Source organism: Balaenoptera musculus, chromosome 18 (assembly GCF_009873245.2).
Source record: "Balaenoptera musculus isolate JJ_BM4_2016_0621 chromosome 18, mBalMus1.pri.v3, whole genome shotgun sequence".
In the NCBI taxonomy this organism is placed as follows: domain Eukaryota; kingdom Metazoa; phylum Chordata; class Mammalia; order Artiodactyla; family Balaenopteridae; genus Balaenoptera; species Balaenoptera musculus.
The window spans coordinates 30,855,981-30,879,408 of NC_045802.1; the positions used below are offsets into that span (position 1 = coordinate 30,855,981).

The window sequence follows — 23,428 nt, forward strand, 5'->3', positions numbered from 1 at the left end:
AGTGATGTTGAGCATTCTTTCACGTGTTTACTACTGGAAATCTGTATATCTTCTTTGGAGAAATGTCTATTTAGGTCTTCTGCCCATTTTTGGATTGGGTTGTTTGCTTTTTTTAAATATTGAGCTGCATGAGCTGCTTGTAAATTTTGGAGATTAATCTTTTGTCAGTTGCTTCATTTGCAAATATCTTCTCGCATTCTGAGGGTTGTCTTTTCATCTTGTTTAGGTTTTCCTTTGCTGTGCAAAAGCTTTTAAGTTTCATTAGCTCTCATTTGTTTACTTTTGTTTTTCTTTCCATTTCTCTAGGAGGTGGGTCAAAAAGGATCTTGCTGTGATGTATGTTATAGTGTGTTCTGCCTATCTTTTCCTCTAAGAGTTTTGTACTGTCTGACCTTACATTTAGATATTTAATCCATTTTGAGTTTATTTTTGTGTATGGTGTTAGGGAGTGTTCTAATTTCATTCTTTTACCTGTAGCTGTCCAGTTTCCCCAGCACCACTTATTGAAGAGGCTGTCTTTTCGCCCTTGTGTATTCTTGCCTCTTTTATCAAAAATAAGGTGACCATATGTGCATGGGTTTTTCCATCCTGTTCCACTGACCTATATTTCTGTTTTTGGGCCAGTACCATACTGTCTTGATTACTGTAGCTTTGTCGTATAGTCTGAAATCCAGGAGCCTGATTCCTACAGCTCCATTTTTCTTTCTCAAGATTGTTTTGGCTTTTGGGGGTCTTTTGTGTTTCCATACAAATTGTGAAATTTTTTGTTCTAGTTTTTTGAAAACTGCCATTGGTAGTTTGATAGGGATTGCACTGAATCTGTAGATTGGTTTGGGTAGTACAGTCATTTTCATAAAGTTGTTTCTTCCAATCCAAGAACATGGTATATCTCTCCATCTGTTTGTGTCATCTTTAATTTCATCAGTGTCTTATAGTTTTCTGCATATAGGTCTTTTGTCTCCTTAGGTAGGTTTATTCCTAGGTATTTTATTCTTTTTGTTGCAATAGTAAATGGGAATGTTTCTTTAATTTCTCTTTCAGATTTTTCATCATTAGTGTATAGGAATGCAAGAGATTTTTGTGCATTAATTTTGTATTCTGCTACTTTACTAAATTCATTGATTAGCTCTAGTAGTTTTCTGTTAGCATCTTTAGAATTCTCTATGGATAGTATCATGTCATCTGCAAACAGTGACAGCTTTACTTCTTCTTTTCCAATTTGGATTCCTTTTATTTCTTGTTCTTGTCTGATTGCTGTGGCTAACACTTCCAAAACTATGTTGAATAACAGTGGTGAGAGTGGACAACCTTGTCTTGTTCCTGATCTTAGAGAAATGGTTTCAGTTTTGCACGATTGAGAATGATGTTGGCTGTGGTTTTGTCATATGTGGCCTTTATTATGTTGAGGTAAGTTCCCTCTATGCCTTCTTTCTGAAGCGTTTTTATCATAAATGGGTGCTGAATTTTGTTGAATCCTTTTTCTTCATCTATTGAGATGATCATATGGTTTTTCTCCTTCAATTTGTTAATATGGTTTATCACCTTGATTGATTTGCGTATATTGAAGAATTCTTGCATTCCTGGGATAAATCTCACTTGATCATGATGTATGATCCTTTTAATGTGCTGTTGGATTCTGTTTGCTAGTATTTTGTTGAGGATTTTTGCATCTATGTTCATCAGTGATATTGGTCTGTAATTTTGTTTCTTTTTAACATCTTTGTCTGGTTTTCGTATCAGGGCGGTGTTGGCCTCATAGAATGAGTTTGGGAGTGTTCCTCTCTCTGCTATATTTTGGAGGAGTTTGAAAAGGATAGGTGTTAGCTCTTCTCTAAATCTTTGATAGAATTCGCCTGTGAAACCATCTGGTCCTGTGCTTTTGTTCATTGGAAGATTTTTAATCACAGTCTTAATTAAAGTGCTTGTAATTGGTCTGCTTATATTTTCTATTTCTTCCTGGTTCAGTCTTGGCAGGTTGTGCATTTCTAAGAATTTGTCCATTTCTTCCAGGTTGTCCATTTTTTTGACATATAGTTGCTTGTAGTAATCTCTCACGATCCTTTTTATTTTTGCAGTGTCAGTTGTTACTTCTTTTTCATTTCTAATTCTATTGATTTGAGTATTCTGCCTTTTTTTCTTGATGAGTCTGGCTAATGGTTTATCCATTCTATTTATCTTCTGTTGGTGTGTTTAATATAGTCTCAGAGGTCTCTAAGGTTGTCCTCAATTTTTTTCATTCTTTTTTCTTTATTCTTCTCTGTGGTAGTTATTTCCACTATTTTATCTTCCAGGTACTTATCCGTTCTTCTGCCTCAGTTATTCTGCTATTAATTCCTTCTACAGAATTTTTAATTTCATTTATTGTGTTGTGCATTATTGTTTGTTTGCTCTTTAGTTCTTCTAGGTCCTTGTAAAACGTTTCTTGTATTTTCTGCATTCTAATTCCATGATTTTGAATCATCTTTACTATCATTACTCTGAATTCTTTTTCAGGTAGACTGCCTATTTCCTCTTCATTTGTTTGGTCTGGTGGATTTTTCCCTTTCTCCTTCATCTGCTATGTGTTTCTCTGTCTTCTCATTTTGCTTAACTTACTGTGTTTGGGGTCTCCTTTTCACAGACTGCACGTTCGTATTTCCCATTGTTTTTGGTGTCTGCCCCCAGTGGCTAAGGTTGGTTCAGTGGCTTGTGTAGGCTTCCTGGTGGAGGGGACTGTGCCTGAGTTCTCGTGAATGAGGCTGGATCTTGTCTTTCTAGTGTGCAGGACCCCAACTGGTGATGTGTTTTGGGTCATCCGTGACCTTATTATGATATTAGGTGGCCTCTCTGCTAATGGATGGGGTTGTGTTCCTGTCTTGCTGTTTGGCATAGGGTGTCCAGCACTGTAGCTTGCTGATCATTCAGTTGAGCTGGGTCTTAGCGTTTAGATTGAGATCTCTGAGAGAGCTTTTGCCACTTGATATTACATGGAGCCAGGAGGTCTCTGGTGCATCAATGTCCTGAACTCAGCTCTCCCCCCTCAGAGGCACAGGCCTGACACCAAGACCCTGTCAGTCACACAGCTCAGAAGAAAGTGGAGAAAAAAAGAAAGAAAGAAATCATAATATAATATAAAATAAAGTTTTTAAAACAAGAAATTTTAAAAATATTATTAAATATTAAAAAATTAAAAAGTAATAAATAAAGGAAAAAAGAAAGAGGTGAGCAGCCAAACCAAAAAAACAAATCCACCAATGATAACATGCGCTAAAAACTATAGTAAGAAAAATAAAATAAAATAAAATAAAACGGACAGACAGAACCCTAAGACAAATGGTGAAAGCAAAGCTATACAGACAAAATCACACAAAGAAGCAAACACATACACACTCAGAAAAAGAGAAAAACGAACAATATATATATATATATATACATTAAAAAAAAAAAGGAAGAGAGCAACCAAATCAATAAACAAATCTACCAATCATAATAAACTCTAAATACTAAACTAAGATAAACATAAGACCAGAAACAAATTAGATATAGAAAGAAAACCCCAAGTCTACAGTTGCTCCCACAGTCCACAGCCTCAGTTTTGGGATGATTTGTTGTCTATTCAGGTATTCCAGAGATGCTGGGTACATCAAGTTGATTGTGAAGATTATATCCACTGCTCCTGAGGCTGCTGGGAGAAATTTCCCTTTCTCTTCTTTGGTCACACAGCTCCTGGGGTTCAGCTTTGTATTTGGTCCCTCCTCTGCATGTATGTCACTTGAGGGCATCTGTTCTTCACTCAGACACGATGGGGTTAAAGGAGCAGCTGATTAGGGGACTCTGGCTCACTCAGGCTGGAGGGAGGGAGGGGTACATAATGAGGGGCGAGCCTGCGGAGGCAGAGGCAGGCATAATGTTGCAACCACCTGAGGCACTCCGTGTGTTCTCCTGGTGAAGTTGTCCCTGGATCATGGCACTCTGGCAGTGGTGGGATGCACATGCTCCAAGGAGGGGAGTTGTGGATAGTGTCCTATGCTTTCACACAGGCTTCCTGGTGGCTGCAGCAGCAGCCTTAGCATTTCATGTCTGTCTCTTGTGTCCACACTGATAGCCGTGGCTTGTGCCAGTCTCTGGAGCTCATTTAGGTGGTGCTCTGAATCCCCTCTCCTTGGACACCCCGGAACAATGGTCTCTTGTCTCTTAGGCAGTTCCAGACTTTTTCTCGGACTCCGTCCCAGCTAGCTGTGGCGCACTAGTCCACTTCAGGCTGTGTTCATGCAACCAACCCCAATCCTCTCCTGGGATCTGACCTCTGAAGCCTGAGCCTCAGCTCCCAGCCCCCACCCGGCCTGGAGGGTGGGTAGACAAGGCTCTCAGGCTGGTGAGTGCTGGTCGGCACTGATCCTCTGTGCGGGAATTTCTCTGCTTTGCCCTCTGCACCCCTGTTGCTGTGCTCTCCTCCGTGTCTCGGAAGATTCCCGCCCCCCATCCCCCACTGCCCCCACCCCCCACCCCTGTCTCTGTCAATGAAGGGGCTCCCTAGTGTGTGGAAACTTTTCCTCCTTCACAGCTCCCTCCCCAAGGTGCAGGTCCCATCCCTATTCTTTTGTCTCTGTTTTTCCTTTTTTCTTTTGCCCTACCCAGGTACATGGGGAGTTGCCTTTTGGGAAGTCTTAGGTCTTCTGCCAGCGTTCAGTAGTTGTTCTATAGGAATTGTTCCACATGTAGATGTATTTCTGATGTATCTGTGAAGAGGAAGGTGATCTCCACGTCTTACTCCTCCACCATCTTGAAGGTCTCCCCTCTACACTGGTCATTTTGGGAATCACTATTGTCATCTGGCTTTGGGAGAGGGGAAAGGGAGTGTCAGAACTACATCTCTGCCATTTACTTTCAGTCTCAAAGTAACTGAACATCGTGGGCTATTTGCTTAACAGTATATTGGCCCCTCTATATTTCTACCTCCCCTCCATGAATCATGTGGATAAATTTGTAAAACACAAAGCAGACCTTGGGAAAACAAGAATATTTCTTCAGACTCAGCTCCCACCCTCATCTATACTCTAGTACAATAATCCAGGTCATTTTAGAAGTGAATAAATGCAGAATATACCCACAGCCTTTCTAACTCTCCTTGGCATGCCCTTGGTTTTTTGCCCAGAGAAGTCTTCAAAGAGATCTCCTTCTAGAATACTAGATCAGAAGGGGTGCCAATGTCCTCCATTAAATATCCTCTACTCTTCTCCTTCTCCCAATCTTTGGTCCCTAAGGATGAGATGGGAACAGTATAGTCACACTTAACTCCATCACCCTTAATGCTCCACAACACTTGGGCTACAAGCTTCATATTTCATTAAGCAATGACTTTCAGACATTTTCTAATTGATGTCAATATATGGTAAACCAGAACTTGTGTGTGTGTGTGTGTGTGTGTGTGTCTGCGTGTGTGTGTGTGTTATCAAATTGAAACAAAGTTTTATAAGCAATCTTGCCTTTACTCTCTATTTTTCTACCTTTGTCTATTTCACTTAAAAAAAATTTAGTTACAACCAGAAAATTGATTTCAAGATCTATTGATGAGTCTCTACCATGGTTTAGAAAATCACATCATCCTACTACCATAGAGCAAGAAGGTTCATAGTTTAGCTCTAATTAGAACAAACTACCATATAATAGACCAGCAGATTTAGATCTTGGTTTGTATATGAGGTTTAAGGAAATTTTTAAAAATCATTCTTAAAAATCCTCAACACCTGGCTTTCACAGATATTATCTTGCTAAAAGAGGGAAAATAAAAGTATTAAGATCCAGCTTGAGACTCAAAATATCTATCCCAAGTCAGAGGTCTACAAACTTTTTCTTAAAGGTCCAGATGGTAAATATTTTAGGCTTTGTAGGCCATACAATCTCTTTTGCAGAGATTCACTTCTGCCCTTGTATCATGAACATAGCCATAGACAATATGTAAAAAAATGACTGACTGTGGCCCCGTGTTCTAATAAAACTTCATTTAACAAAATAGGTGGTAATTTGTCTATTATTGTTCTAAATAAAACTATCTTATTTTTTCTCTCATAACAGTATATTCTCCAGGAGTTGTTGCACATGTAGATGTATTTCTGATGTATTTGTGGGGAGGAAGGTGATCCCCACGTCTTACTCCTCCACCATTTTGAAGGTCTCTCCTCAGTTTATTTTTTAATTATTGTAATATAAGTAATTTTTGTAAGAATTATTTATGGAAAAGTATAGCTTCATATATTTTTCCCACAGCTTTAAATCTTGAAAGAAAACATCTTTTGTATTACTTATTTCTTTAAAAAAATTACATTTTTAAAAATACTCATCTGAGCAAGGCACCCATCTGTTCTTTTGGAACCATGTCCATCAAATTTAAGGTAACTTAACTGAAACTTTAGATCTATCTCTAGAGTAGAGTTCTATGAAGTTAATTAATAGATTTTGGAGACCAGAACATCATTAAAATATAATAATATTAAAATCTTTTTTAAAAATCCATCTTCTGGGACTCCCAAATCCTATTGGCAAGCATTGATTAGTAAATAATAAGTAAGAGAGGATTAGTTGCATCTGAATTAACTCTGTTTTCTGAGAATGCTAAAAATGATACTGATTCTGTTTACTTGTCTCTAGCAATTGAAAACAAACAAGTGCTAGAAACAGGGTGAACAGTAGGATTTAAACTAGTAAATAGAAATACATCCCAACAGAGATCAGATAGCAGGCAGGAGAGAAAAACTAGTAAGACGATCTTGCTTCCTTCTTACAAAGATTTCAGCTTAATAGGCATGTTTTCATTGACCTTTCTTAAGAAGTACCACTTTGCTAGGAGAATGACTTGAATTTTAGATGTATTCACCCATGTCATCAAAAATGGTGTCATTATTAGAGATGGGGTTAGCTTACACAGGCGATAAAAGCACAAGGAAAACATCTCCTCCATAGTAGTATGTTTAAATAGTTTTGGGTCTGAAACTCACAGTATTATTTAAGTCGCTAGAATTTTAAATTTGTCCTTGTAAACCAAACAGTTTTTACTAACTACTGCATGCCAGAGCATAGGTTTCTCACTGCATACAAATCAGGCTTTTTTGGAAGCTGCATTAACCCTTTCAAGAATCTAAAATTACAAGGACTTATTAATTAATTCATATGTTGATGGTAGCTGTCAGATAAACCATAAAATACAGAGGCAACTACCTTAAAACAAAAGAGAGAAACTGACACATTTGACCCAACAATGCAGTAGAATCAAAAAAAAAAAAAAAAAAAAAAAAAAAAGGCCAAAAGGAGAAACCTAGGAGAGATGAAAGAAACTTAATAGTTGCTGAGGTGTAGGTTTTTCAGAATACTCACTGTTTTCATAATTTAAAATTATAAAGAGATGATTATTTAAACATAGATTTTAATTTCAATAACAGTGTCCCTGGTTTACAAAATTCCCTTAAGGGGAAAATATTCTGACCTCCATGTTTCAGTGGATATATGTCAAGTAGGATTTATTTATTTTATTGAAAATGGTACCCTCAATAATAAATAGAGAACTTCAGAATTTTATATAAATATGGTATTTAACAGACAGATCTGATGTTACTTTAAATACTGTGTATCTCATAGCAAAAGAGAACTATTATGTATAATTTTGTTTAGGCCCTGGGATCATTCTGAAAACTGACGCTACACTCTCATAAATGAATTGAGTAATTCGTAAGGGGTGGTCATTCTTATTATAGATTACCAATAGTATTTGATATCATTTAAATTTCATCTTCCTTTATATCAATGGTAGCATTCTGTTCAAATTCAGAAGTGTGACTATTGAGTGTATTCTCAAGGAATAGAGCATGTAAGAATATACCAGGACCTCAGAGTCTTGATCCTCCAGGGGCATAAGGAACTTGATGAGGCAAACAGATTAAAAAATAAGAGTCAGGGAGCAACGCTAGAGTATATAATGCAATTGGAAAATTTTGGCATAATCTTTGTCCAAAATAGAAATGAGTATTTTGGAGAACATTTTCAGGAATTTTCATTAATTATTTATTCTTCTTGAGATCCAGAATAAATTTTGAAAGGTTTCTGAGATTCAACATCTATCTACCTTATTTGTGACCATGTTCCTTGCCTTGTAGGAGTGTTTATTACTTCTCTTCTAGATACATATAATGATCTTTTTTCTTCCAGATCTTCCCTCTTCTGGCCTTCTAGAATCCTTTAATCTTTCTGATACGTGATCATATGCAATCTTATGGTTGGTTAATAATAATAGCAAATTTGAGAAAGCAGGAAGGGAGATAACATAGATATAGGAAGAAAAAAATAGTTTTCTAATGCAGAACTATAAAATTCAGGATTTATATTGTTAATATACAATATCAGTTGAATCAACATACATTAAGTCTTTCTTTAGTTTAGGAGAAGTGGAGTGAGATGCAAGCAGAATGGAGTAGGACTGGAATTGGAATGATGGTGCCAGAGCCATAACATGTCCTTTGTGCTCTGTTGGAGATAATCCTGGTCGGAGCCAAAACGCTAGATACCTGTAACAGAAGTAATGCTGATTTGAATACTACTTGCTCTGTGGCCAAGCAGTTTTTTAGGCTCATAAATGTTGTTCAATACTGCTCAGTCAAGCTCCTAAGTATTTCAAGAATCTTCTGAGATGTACAATAAATTGCTCAAATACCCATATTAGTGTTCCATTACCCGTTAAACTAAATTCGGTCTTTTATTCAGAGCCTTTCCATTTTCTTTTACATTCTAGCCAGTTTTTCCCATGTTACTTTATTTTTAGGCATTGCAATATACGTCTTTTGACCTACAAATCTGCTCTCTTATTACCCTGTGAAACACATTTCTGTGTGGTAATCATTTCACTTTCTAATCTCTTTACCTAGATCACCCTATCCCTGCTCTCCACTGTCTGTTGAAACCCTGATCATCTCTTGAATTGCAAATCAAGCACCACTTCTTCTAAAAAGCCTTTCACAATATTACTTTCTACACTTTTCTCTGTACTTCTGTTGTTTGACATTCATATAACATAGTTCAAAATGTAACTAATAATGAATTATTTCTCCTATGGTGGTTTCAAATCAAGTTTCTAGTTTCTAATGAAACTGTAAATTCCTTGGTAAAGAAATACAGCCTTCCAGACTGGAGAATTTTAGAGGTGGGTAAACATGGGTTCATTTACCACAAACCTTTACTTGACACAACACCTGTTCCACAACATTCTTTCGAAGATGACTTTGCTTGAAAACTTCCAATTCACAAAGTTGATGTTTAGTTCATTCTTACCTTATGAATGACTGAGTATAATTCCTTTAACTGCTGAATTACACACATCTACTACTCCCAATGAATTTGAGCTGTCTTTACTCTGGTGGGACATTTGAGTTATATTGTTTTTCCTTGAGAGGTTATGTCAGAGTCCTTTTCTCAAAAAAACAAAAATAAAAACAGAAACAAAAACTTGTTCCATTTAGTATAGAATTGAGTTTCAGAGCCAGTTCTTCTGAGGGTACCTGTTAAGAAAGAGATGGCCCTATTTATCTGTGCCTTCACTTCTAAGCATCTGCTACTGCCCCAGGTGATGGCTGCACCTACAGTATGAGATTGGGGAAGGGTGGCAGCTAAATTTTGAATGTTAATTTCAGAACACTGTGCCACAGGACACAATTATATTTGTGCCATAGGTTCCCAATGCATGGTTTAGATTCTCACTTTTTCTTTTTTTTTTCTGGTGCTTCCGTATCAGATTTCCTTATATCCTTTTGCTTTCATTCCTTAACATATGTTTCCATTTAATTTCATTTTTCTTCATCTCAGAGTATTATCTGTGGTTGTCAGTACTTATGCCAGAAAATTCATTCTGGTAGACCTATTATTATGTCCAAAGGGTCACAAACACTTGAAACCATCCCCGAAGGTGTGCAGGTGCACTGAATAGTAAGTGCAAATGCTCCCAGCACTCCAAATACCCAGCTGCAATTGGATTCAGTTGAATGTGATATAGGCCAGTGGTTTCTGGTGTCTGAATGAAGTTCTGGCGATACATTCAGAAGCGTTGTGTGATGTAGTTGCGCGCCAGAGGATTGGTATTTCAAAGATGCCATGGTTTGACTATCTGATAGCATTATAATAACCTCCTCTTCAAAATGTGCTCTCTGCCTATTAAAAGCAGATAGAATGGCATTTCACAGCTGAGGTAAATTCTGGAAGCCAGATCAGCAGTACATACACCTAAAAATATATACATTTCTCTCATAGTATTTTTATTACATGAACTATGTTTCTAAATTCTGATTTCTTATGACCAGTTATTAGGAAATATTTTAAGTTCCTGGAGTCCAGTAGCCAATGTTTTATCATTATATCACTGCCAACACGTGAATAAGCATCCTCATGAAATGAACAAATGAGCATATTGTAACAAGTTACGTGATCTTACATTAAAAAATATAAGAAGCAAAAACATATCCCACATCTGTGTATTTGTATATCAGTTATTTGATTAGTAGAACAGCCTAGATCACTGTGCACAAGTGAGAAGCATGGGAAATACAAGGCAATAGATGAAAGATCACTTGGCTAAATAAAGTGATTGTACTCTGATGCCACATTTTCCCTTACCCTTCTCTTTTCTTCCCTGAATAAGGGATACACCAAGATTATTAAAAATTGTGCTAAAATTTAGCCTAGCTGTCATATGAATACTAGCAGAAGAAAAAGCGTGTGATAAAATTATAATATTAGGATACTTGTTTCTTTTTTTTTCCCCGACACAGAGAAAGACGTTTTGAGACAACTTTCCTATGCTGTCTCTAGAAGTAATATTGAAAGTGAAGTTTTTACCCCCTCATAGTCAGATAGAGTGAAATCAGAAGGTTTATTTTTAACTAATTTGCTAGTAAATGAGAAATAGAAATCAAAAATGGGAATAATTTGAATGAATATAGATTGTTAAAGTGTCATTTATATGGAATGACTCACCCTATCATCATAACAAGTGTAGGGGGTTTATAGGATGGTAAAGGGAAGTAAGTGAATAATCATCAACATTGCCAAAAAAGGAGAGAACTGTTTATGGCAGAAAACTGTCAGTTGGCAGGATGTTATGAATTATGTCAATTTAATGAAAGAAACATTTTATTAGAGGTTTGTTGGACTGTATTCTGATGAGATTTCTATTTTAGTATTGGTGTTTTTATCTCTGATATGTTAGAATATATTTGGATTAATTGTAATTTGCTGTGCTCATAGGGAAGTGTGTGTACATGTGTAAAATTGTGTGTTTGTGTGTGCACTGAAGAAAGAAAAAGGCAGTGAAGCAAGCTGTGGTTACATCATTAAAACCTTTCAGTAGAAAACTGGTATACACGAACTGTCAGTCTAAGGTCTTGGCTTGTCATTGTTTACTGGTAGATAATCTGTGATGGGCGTCAACTTTAAGTTCTGTATAGTTAATCTCCAGAACATTTGGGCCAGCCATAAATATAGATGGGTGCCAGCTCTCTGCTTTCCCAGACAGCTAATTAGGTGTTATGAAAGCTTACATTGGTGAAAGAAGGTAAAGTAGAAATACAAAAGAAAAGTGAGAACAAATAAAAAATGAACTTCATTTATAGAGCTATCTACTTGGAAACAACTCCAATTTTAAGGTGCTGTTAGAAACAGGAGCAACCACCACACTAACAGAAGAGGACTATTCCTATTTAAAGCTATTTACAGAGCTGAAATAAAACCATTTTGTTGACAGTCATAAAGCACAGAAAACTCTCTCAAATAGCCTTCCCCACAGCCACAGCAATTTAGAATTTCCTCACTAATGTTCTGATTAATGGATTTTGGTTTTCAGATTTCTATGACACAGACATTTATTTCTTCATTATAAAAATTAAATCAGATGCATATCTGAAACTCTTATTCTAGAAATAATATGCATGTTTTCAGATGTACAGATATGTGGGCTCTGGAGGAAACAGGCAATGAAACTAAGGGGAGGAAATCCTTTTATGTTTTCTAATATTTCCCTAAGTGTTAACAAATTAGTTTCTAAGTATCTCTCTTTGGGTTATGTGGTATAGTACTTTGAAGACAGGGAAAATAAGCTTATCTTTTGATTTGTGATAAATTCCTTCCTGAGAGTGAGACAGATTGTAGTAAAGAGATAGATTTACTCTAAAGAAATTTCGTGACCTGGCTCCTCAAACCAGCTCCTCGAACTGTGTTTCCTCTGCAGTGAACAGTTCCGAGTCACAACACACAAGGGTTTTCCCCTGACTTTTACCAAAATAACTATGTTCAATAGAGGCCCCTTAATCTTTGTTAATCTTTGATGGTTTAAATAGTGTTTTGACTTCAAATTTTAATCTTCTACATTTAATTATTGGCACCTCTTACCCATCTTGAAATGGCTGTGTACTCTTCATGATGCAGTGACATTACAAGGTTAAAATCACATTGTGGACATTAAGTTCTGGTAACCTTTGTGGAAGATCGCTAAAATCCAATAATTTGGGAACAGATAATTTGATGTTTTACCTAAATATTTTTTTCCACATATATATATAACTTTCACAATGCCTGTTCCTTTGAAGGTATATTTTGGCAAAAAATGTTTGCTTGCCTAATATCTTTAAGTTATTAAACAGTTTAATCTAGGTTAGAAAAAGAGAGAGAGCTTTCAGATTTGTAGGCTAATATGAATTTGCAGATTTCATACATCTTTATGTCTAAATCAACTTGAATTATATAAAATTCTAAAATCAGTAGTCAAGTTGTTTATCCAGTCAGAGGTTTCACACTCATAGTTGAAGAGCACAGGGAAAGATTAAAAGGTTGTTTATTGGTGATTTTAAATAAAAAGATTTATACATACATGCAAATTATATACAAGGTTTCGTATTTATAAATATATATATATATGTTGTATGTATATCTGCTATCTTTATATTACAAATATATAACTTTCCTGTGTGTTTTATTCATTCATCTGTATTTCTCTTATGGTAGTTACTGATTTTTAATTTTCAGGAATGCATTGGACATGCATTTGAGTTTTTAAATTTTGTTTGGACTATTTCCTGGAGAAACCTCAATTTTATTACACACATGCAAATAAAGATCTATACGTGTGTGTGTGTGTGTGTGTGTGTGTGCATGTATAGTTTATGGTGGCAGCTGAACTGCAAGTACTTACAGTAATTTGAGTGACTATATCTTTTGAAAAAGATCATATAAATTAAGATGCAAAATTGAACTAATTAAGATGACTGTGTTTAGATCCCTCCCCTTGGGAGCTTGTATAATAGTCAGATGTGACTATAGTAGTATAGAAAATGATTCTTAATGTTAAACAAGTATTTAAATTTCTGATTGTCACATGATCCTTCAGAGAGTTATACACTTAAAAGATTAGACACTGTAAACCTTCTCTATAGACAGAACTGCCCAGATTTCTAGCTGTCGGACTTCAGAGTTGTTTTCACTTTGCAATATAAATATGCCTATCTCTCAGTTTCTCTCATCTATATACCATTTGGATTATCCCATCTTTCTTGGCAAGGGGTGCATTCTGTGAAATGGTTATCATGTTATACTAAGGAAAGGACAAAAATGAGGGTAAATAATTTCTTTGTAATCCCAGATTGGTCCAGAAGAAAAAATGAATCTTGGATCAAGCATCTCTAAATTTGTTTTCTGTCCAGGATCCCTAAATTTGTTTTTTGATACAAATATCTAATCTATGAAAATAGTGGCTGTCTGTGTAATTTGCTTCTTTTTCATTTTCATAGTTCATAATTCAACATATCTGTTCCGGGATTCGTTTTCCCTAAGGTACAGAAAGAAGCTATTATCTACCTTTATAGTCCTAGGGCTTGAGAAAATCCTCCACACTATTATTCTATATTATACACACTTAGTTTATTGAGTGGATTTTTAAAAATATAATAGAAGGTGTGCATAGCAGAAATCCTCCCAATACGACTCCCCTTCCCTTAAGACCCTCCTCCCTCACTCCTCCCTCACTCCTTCGCTCTCTCCCCTCACTTTGGTTTCTTTCTTCCCTCTCTTTTTCTTTCATTTTTTCCAAGTTATCTATTTTTTTGGTCTAGCTAGTCATTCATTATGTACTACCTATGTCTCTTTTATGTGTCTACCTAGTCATCTATTTATTTATGTAACTTCAGAAATAATTCTACTCTCTCAAAAATTCTTATTTGACCCTTGGCAGTTGTAGTTCATTTTATGTTCTTAGTTTCTGCAGCTTGTACAAAAGGGTCCATTTGATTTTCTTCACTGTCTGTGAACTGCTGCTGTCAAAATTACAGTCAAATCACAAGGTGAACAGCATATAATGTGTTGTAATCAATACTCAAAATTTGCTCCCTAGGATGTGACATGAAGTGAAGTAAAAAAAGCTGTAGAGTTTCAGTAGTGAAGTGCAAACAATCATTTTATGTTGATGGTTTCAAATTCAAGGTCGAGTTATACTTTCATAAATCTGCATTATTCTGTCCTGTTCACTCTATTCTTAAATTCATATGGAATTCATTCAAAGCTGGGCTATCGAAATTGCTGAAATTGAGGCCAGTCAATATTGAAAATAAAATTATGTTAGTGTCTTTCAAAGAGAGTGTATGAGTTGTAAATGAAGTTTTTAAAAATCACAAACCTAAAAGATACACAAATATTACCAAGTGAAACAGATAGTAAAGTTTTCTACTGTATTTTTGAAGGATAAAATTAGTTGAATGAAATGATATGTATTATTTTTTTCTGACACAGGCATAATATTGAAGATTCACTTTCAGAATAGGTAATGAAAACAGATACCTGATATTAAATTTTTCTGATATCCTGTTGTTTAAATTCTGCTCTACTTTAAATCTTCACAGGGAGGCCTCTAGAAAATTTTAAATGCCTAGATTCTTCTGCTTCTCTTTGTGTCCATCTGTCTGACAACCTTTCAAATCATAGACAGTATTTGAGTCTGTGAGTAGATAGTTCAGTTTGAGACTACATTTCAGCATTCTTGCCTGCATTACATAATAAACTTAACATATTTTATTCACTCCTAGGTAAATATATGTTTAAAAGAAAGACAAAATTAAAATAGAGACAAGCCACCTAGATACTTCTTTTTAACATTTCAAGTGTGAATAATGATACATGCTATGAAATACCGCAGAATTTTTGTTCTGTCAAAACACCATTTTGATTCTTTTCTAAAAGAGTTTAGTTTCATAGGAAATTATTCTATCCTAAAACCTTTTGAGATAAATTAAGGTGTGGTTTATTTTTTTTTTTCTTTTTGGATAAGGAATTTTTTGTGTGTTTGAAGTACAAACTCAGATTTTGTATATGACTTTGAAAAGTAATTGTATAAATTTATCAGTGCTATTAAATTTGCTGCTTTTTCCCTTGCACACAGGACACTATACATTATGGAGATCCTCTCACATCAATTAAATGGCAATCCCAAGGGTTCTCAAATGAGTAGGGAATTCTATTCCCATCACATAGAGTTAAACTGTAAATATCCTCTCCTGAAAAAAAGGTCCCTGATTTAAAAAGGATCATTAAACATAAGGAAGACAACGATTTGTAGATGAAAGGGACAACTGGGAAGATGTAGTTCAAAGTTATCTTTTAAAATATTGAGTTCATGGACATATGCAGCTGTTGTCATAATGAAGGAATTTTCTTTCATATTTTCTTGTTCAGCATCTTTGAAATAGTGATCGTTAAACAGTACTTTATTTAGATTATCTACATGCTTATCACAAAAGAGAGAAGCAAAAATTCTCACAGAAATCATTATCATTTAGAATTGAAATCATGATTTCTCATTCATTCTGAACTATATCTGTTGACAAAATACATTTTCACCTACTTACACCAAAAACAAAAAGCTGAAGTGAAGAAAACTGATTACATGATCCATACGCAAATCTACTACAATAGGAATGTGCAGTTTTTGTCAAGCTTATTCATAACATGCTCGGATAGAAAATTCCATTTGCTACTCTTCAGTAGGAAAAGCAGGCTTTAAAGGAAAACTTTATTTCATGACTGTCACCAAAATAACAATTACAAGCAAAATAAGGATAAAACATAAAAAAAAAAAATAGCAGCTTAAGACTTGTTATGGAAGTTTGTGATTCAGTTTTTACGCTGTTATTTGATTTGAAAAATTAAACCTGTTAATCCTTTTTGAAGTTCCCTGTTTCCAGGATGGGTTATACAGAACAAAGAGTAACTGATATCCCCAGGAAATTAGTTTACAGTGATACTCTACTCTACTGAGAATGATTCTCCAGTGGCCACTTTTTACTTCTTCCCAGGCTATGGGAATTCGTTAATACCTAGCGAATAGACTTAAATAAAACCATTGTCTCAACCAGCAGGTTTATGCAACCATCCTGAAATGTTTTAATTATTGTTTTCTTTTCCTTTTAAATTTAGAGACCAGAGGTCAAGCAAACCCAGGGGGAGCTGATCTCAGCCTTTGTAAAATTGTAAAGGCAACCCTAATGATTGGATTTGCTGTCCTTTCTTTTGTTTTGCAGAACCGGAAGAGTGTGTTAATTGCACAGATGAATGCCGAGTGCTTGGTCATTCTGACAGGTGTTGGATGCCACAGTTCCCTGCAACCAATCAGGCTGAAAATGCAGATTACCGCACAAATCTCTTTGTACCCACAGTTGAAGCTAATGTTGAGACTGAGACTTACGAAACTGTGAATCCCACTGGGAAAAAGACTTTTTGTACATTTGGAAAAGACAAGCGAGAGCACACGATTCTCATCGCCAATGTGAAACCTTATTTAAAAGCCAAACGTGCCCTGAGCCCTCTCCTCCAAGAGGTCCCCTCAGCATCAAGCAGCCCAACCAAGGCATGCATCGAGCCTTGCACCTCAACGAAAGGCTCCCTGGATGGTTGCGAAGCAAAGCCAGGAGCTCTGGCCGAGGCGAGCAACCAGTACTTGCCCACTGACAGTCAGTATCTGTCCCCCAGCAAGCAACCGAGAGACCCTCCCTTCCTGGCTTCTGAGCAGATGGCAAGGGTCTTCGCAGATGTGCATTCGAGAGCCAGCCGGGATTCCAGTGAGATGGGCGCTGTCCTGGAGCAGCTTGACCACTCCAACAGGGATCTGGCCAGAGAGCCGGTGGATGCAGAGGAAGTCGTGAGAGAAATCGACAAGCTTCTGCAGGACTGCCGGGGAAATGACCCTGTGGCTGTGAGAAAGTGAAAAAAAAAAAAAAAAAAAAAAAAAAAAAAAAAGCATTGGCATTTTCTTGTCTCTTCTGTTGATTTAAAAATGACTCCTCCTGGTGAAAACCCCATTTTACAGGGATAAAGAAAGACCGATGCTGCTTTAAGGCTTTTAGTGAACATCTGAAGTGCCCACAAGTATGTTCTTTACACTGCTGTTTCTTTTTCAGAAATAACAATGGCTTTGTTTTGACCAAACTTATATTAGGACAGAATTAACGATGTTCAAACAGGAAAGAAAAACAGAGAAGAAAAAGGAGAGAAGAAAAAGGAGGATGAGGAGGCGAGTTACCTTGTGACAATCTGTTAGGAAGGTATGCAGTGTGAGAATGGAAGCTTTTTTCTCATTTCCCTAAGACTGTCCTCCGTGATTTATTCTGACGTAACTGTTTACCTATAAACCCCATACAAAGCAGGGTCATAATTTGTGATCTGTGGTAGAATTTCTAGCAGTCACCACAGGCTTCTACTGAAAGTCCTGAAAAGACCTTGCAGTAGTACAAGCTACACCAAACATTAACACATATTTGTGGTAAACATTTCTGTATAAAGTTACCTGCCACACGTACAAACACAGATAACATTCCATATCATTAGTCAAAAAAATATTAAAAACTGAGTCATCTGTAAAACACCTCATGTCGTATAAAAGTTAAATGTAAAAAGGTATAGTCCATTTTGTCCTGCACACACATAGACTAATTCACTTCATGAAAGGAGAAGAAAATTTAAAGGTTTAAAATGCCTCTTTAGCATTTTAGTGTCCAACAAACATATAAATAATGATGGATATGTTTTAAATTTGACCTAGAAAAGTTCTGAAAAATAGTTACCATTGAGTGATGATATTCAGAGACAGTTAACATGAATGATATGTTTTATTCATTTGTGGACACTAAAATAGCTCAGGAAAGCGAAAATGTCTTAGACATACACAAATCACATGACCATTTAAATGTGCAAATGTAAGAAGATTCAATGTGTTTACATCAAAAGACATATTTTTATTGATTTATTGCAGATTCAGTGCATATGAGCCAAATTGTTGAGTGTATAAGAGCTATATTGTGTATTTTGTTAAATTAATATATAGTTGTGTTGCAAAAATATTTGGGCTTATATTGTAAATGGCAAGTGTTGCCTTGGTAGCTGTCGAACTCTATGAGTTTTGTTTTTTCCTGCTTCCATTTCCCCATGGAGTGTTGGAAGCAGTGCCTCAGAGCAAAGTCTCTTGTTTAATGTAGAGTCTACCAAGTACTACAGTACATAATCTGTTCAAAATGTGTTTGAGTGAGCTGATGGAGCTAACTGAAAGGTCAAAAAATACATCCGTCAGTCATGGTTATGTGCAAGTCCTTCGTGGAAGCTTTTATTAAAGTCATGCTAAATCACAAGAATTACATTTGTACCAATACCTGAAACTTCTTCATGTTTTTTCAATAGCATACAGCTGCTGCCTATGTAGATATCATATTGTTGATTGGTTCTCAAAAGTATCTTAAGTGGTTCAAGATGTGTGTTCCCATTATATTTCAAAACCATGCAAAATGCTTTAATGCATGTGTGGTACCAGCACTGGTTACTTGCATTGTGTAGTGTTTTACAAGAAGTCTGGGTCTTAACAAAAAGTTTGCCTTTTTTTCAGTGCTCTTCTGCCTCTTTTTATTGGTGTCCCTTGAGAACAATACACCTTCTATTCCTTCATTTTGTTGCACCTTTCCTTGTGACATTTAGCATGTTTCAAACTTACTTCCATATGAGGCTAGGAAACCTCAAATTTCAGGAATTGCGGAAAAATAAAATTAGCACTTGCAGAAGTAGCAGTAGATGGGAAAATGCCTTGATTGACATTTTCTTTCAGCGTTTAAAATTTTTTGCATTTTACAGCTTCATGACAAACAGTTTCCAGCCCATACCTTAGAAAATGTGGTGCTGAGTTAAAGGCTGTTTGTGCACGGGAGCAGAAAAATGCATTATTTGCAAACTGGTGGAGAATTCTGTGCCTTCTTTCCTGGCCACTAAGCCAGTGTAGAAACAACATAAATGTCATAAAATCCTTATATTAAAAATAAAAAACAAAACAAAAACAAACACTGAAGTGAATTCAGCTTTGTAATTTTAAACCTCAAAAAATCCAACTGAAAATATTTCCATCAAATGCTGTCAAGATTTTAGACTGTACCTTGTTTGCAAAACTGCTTTGAAAGGGAAGAATGGACAACTCCCATCAGCCTTATTCTCTTGAGAACTGTATTTGGTTCCCAGTAACAGCCTTTCCAAAGCTCTACTCTTGGTTTTTATTATTTGTAAATGTTTAAGTCAGAAAAGAAGGGATCTTGTACATGTGAAACCTAATTGACTCTCTATATTTTGGACAATTTATGTATATGAAATGTGTTGTCTCTGTTATATGATGTTATTTTTTGCCAGGAGACTACAGGTTTATTTAGCTTGATAGCTGAAATTTGATGGAAAACTGATTTCCATTTAGTCTTACCAAGTGTTGCCTCTCTCTTACTAGACAGATAGCCAAGTAGTAAAATCTAAGGCAGTATGTAAATGAAATCAACAAAGAGAGTAGGATTTATTTTTAAAACGTTCTTAATGCTGAGTAACCAGTTGTTCAATTTATTATATGCGTCTGAAGACATTAAAACACTATCAGATTTTAAGAATTGGTTGTGCCAATGTGTGAGGGATTACCTTTAGGGTCTCTGTCACCAGTGATTTACTAGTGTTAGCTGTTTAACACATTATCTGTATTTAGTAGTGATTATTTATTTACAAGTTGGTGGTAATTCAGCAGTCAAGACTCTAAGCTTTTATAGTTGAGTTGAGGGAATCTTGCTTTTATTCATTTAGCTGGCAACTGCCTTTACCACAGACCTCTGGTGCTCAGCTTCCATGGAAGTCTATGAGATACCAAAATTACTCCTTTGGGGAGCAACTTGCTCTAAGGAGTGATGCATGATCAAACAGTGATATTTCAAGGGGCTTTTATCACAATTCAGAATGTGAAAAAATTATCTTAATTCACATCCTCCAATTACTAACCCCTCAAAAAAATCCCACACATTCAAAATGAATCATAATATTGAATACTTTGTCTTTTAGGTCCTTAAATAACTGAAGTCAAGCACAGAAAAAGAATTTATAGAAATCTTCATAAGAAAGTTAAAGTTCTAAAAATTGTTTACTGATGAACTAAAAAAAAAATCAGTAACAAAACAATTTTTTCATTAAATGTTAATGATGAAAGATCTCTTCATCAAAATTAAAAGTAGTGAGAATCAGTTAGTTATACCTATACCAAAGTAAACATTAAAGAGACATATCATGCAATTTCAAAGAATGCTTTCATATTATTTCTTAACCTGACATACTTATCCTTACTGCAGGCAATATGCAAATATTGGCTCCCTACTCCATAAATTAATTGAATTCCTGTTTGGAAAATTGACTTGTTTTGTTTTTTCTAAATTAGCTGAGATCTTGTAAAACATGACTTCCCTTTAAAGGATCTAGGTACTGCTCAATTTAAAAAATGACACCATAAAAAAAGTCATGTAGTAATAGAGCAGTATGCTTTATTACCACCAGGTTAAAAGCTGTTTGTTGCCTAATTGACTAGAAGTTGCTGAGGTCAACAAGTAGACTGAGGTTTGGCATAATATATGCCCACTCATTACTGCCTAATTATATTCTTTTGACAACACACAGCGTTTATCGGTGCACTAATTCAAATGAGAGTTTTGGCTATCAAGATGTGTTGATTCGAAACATAATTGAATGAGACCTGAATAAAGTCTGACTTTCCTGGCCCCAGTGTTTTGCAGGTTGGCTATTCCCATGTATCAGCCCCATCACTCCATAAGGTTCTTAGCTGCACCAAGTGATTGGTGAACAAGAATAACAACAACAAAGCAGCATACATTGTATGGATTTATCTCAACGCTATTGTTTAATGGCTGTGTTTAATGTGACCTATCTGGAAAATGAGGACTCCGAATAAAAAGCTATTACTAATAGTGGCGTTGCCTTCCCTTGAATTCATTAATACACTGCATATCTCAGGGACCCTGATCATAATTATCTTGGAAAGCAACTGTGGCATCACAACTGTTTGTGCTCTAGTTCTTTATTTGCCAGTAAAATAAACTTTTGGAAAAATTTATTTAACAATATTGTCACTAGGTCCTCAGTGGGAATGGGTTACCTGGCTTTCAGATAGCTTAGATAAGTTGGTTAGTCAGATAATTACCATGGAGTCATAGCCTAATGATACTAGTGGCTTTTCATATTTATGATTGGTTTGAAGATAATTTGGTACAAGATCCTAAACGACTTCAGAAAAATAATTTTTAAAAGACCTCTCATAAGCTTACATGACTAATGAAACCACATTTTGTAAATGGCATTTTAAAGTAAGTACATGTTTATTGTGGCATCTTACAATAATAAGCCTCTCTTTCTACCCATTCAACAAACGTTTATTGAATTCCTACTGTGTATTTTCCCTGGGCTATTATGCCCAGGAGTAAACAAGGAATGGTGCCTGGGTCACAGTCTGGAGGGAGAAACAAAGAGGTAAGTTCTAATACACATTACTCTTGCTTGTTTGCATTTTCCCTCAGCTACTCCACACATCCCATATCTCTGCCATCTCACACTCAGTGAGCTGCATCTCCTAAATTACAAACCAACATAATATTCTTCCCCTGTTGATCTTTTTTCTTTTAATTTTACTTTTCTTCTGACAACATAAATTAAATCAAGAAGAGTGCATTGCTTTTCCATATTTAAGAAGATCTTTATGGTTTAGACTTATTGGGATATACTAAATGGCTTATCTATTCTTTATTTTGCTCATTTATTTGTTAACATGTCTTTCTTTTTCATTGAGCACCACTGAGGTGTCAGGTGGCGTTCAAGGATCCCAAGGGACAAAGAACTAAGCCAATTACATTTTATTCTCAGAGAATTTATAGCTTGTGCCTAGGTGATATATGCTAACATAGAAATTGACCTTATATTGCCTGGATACTGTTACCTTTTTATAACAAAAATAATTTAACTTTTAAGAAGAGAAAAACCATATGCCTACCATGACATTCATTGCTTTCAAGTGTGAGAATCAAACAAGCTGTTAATTGACTCACCTGACCCATCTGACCAGGACTGAGAGATTAGGGAGTCATGCAAATGAACAACCCTACCTGGCCAGGCTGCAATGAGGATGAAGTCATGAGTAGAACATGTATCACAGGCTTACTCCATGTCAGTGAGCTATTAAATCCCCTCAAATTTGGTATTTTTAAAAATAGATATGCTCAAAAATACAATTATTTGACAATCACAGAGAACAGTCATTTGTAGGATATGAAGAGAACAGATTCTCAAACATCACTCTAGCATCAATACAGCACAGAGAAATAGATCATTAAGTTGATGGACCATCTTCAAACTCTTTATTAGATCCTTTTGGAGATGGTTGCACATGGTTCACCAAGGAAATATATCATTTTCTGTTCATGTTAGACATTAATAATTCTGGATAATCCACTGTACACTAGGGATTAAATTCTCAATATTTATAAAAGAGGGTGCAACTTCTTTCATTGTTCCCCCTTTTTAATATTTCAGAAAGTTATCAAAAAGTAACTTCGTTTTTTCAAACTATTTTAGATGTTAATGAGTATCTTATGTACAAAGATTGATTAAAGGAGGGAAAATTTTAGTGAGATTTTACAAATTTTGTATCACACAGTCTGACCTCCCCCATTAGATGGAATAAGTGTTCTATTTTTGGTCTTACAAATGAAACATTTCACTTTGAGAGGAACAAATTATAAATGATCTATAGCATCCTAATGAACTATATTTTGATTATGATATATATTTCAAAATCTAGTTTCCTGAAGTTACAATACTCAGTCAAATTACTTCATAATACTTTTCAAAGATTGTCAAAAAACAAACAGAACCAAGTTTGGATCCCTCTTTTTGTTCAACTTACACAGATTATCATGATATTTTGTATAAAATATTGGTGTTCAACACTACTTATATAAAAATTGTTCTTATTTCCCTAAGGGTTTATAACATCAGGCAGGCCAAATAAAAGAATAATTACACAAGCCTAAATTAATAC

The 23,428-nt window shown here is 35.5% G+C and overlaps 1 protein-coding gene across 1 annotated transcript in view; it reads left to right on the forward strand.

The window, feature by feature from the left end:
• The window catches only part of PCDH17 (protocadherin 17), a 111,832-nt gene extending 90,527 nt beyond the window's left edge, over positions 1 to 21,305 (forward strand). Inside the window, exon 4 of the mRNA XM_036832073.1 lies at positions 16,572 to 21,305. Within this exon, the coding sequence (XP_036687968.1) occupies positions 16,572 to 17,254 (683 nt within the window). The 3' untranslated portion in view covers positions 17,255 to 21,305. The remainder of the gene's footprint in view (positions 1 to 16,571) is intronic.
• The last annotated feature ends 2,123 nt before the right edge of the window (positions 21,306 to 23,428 follow it).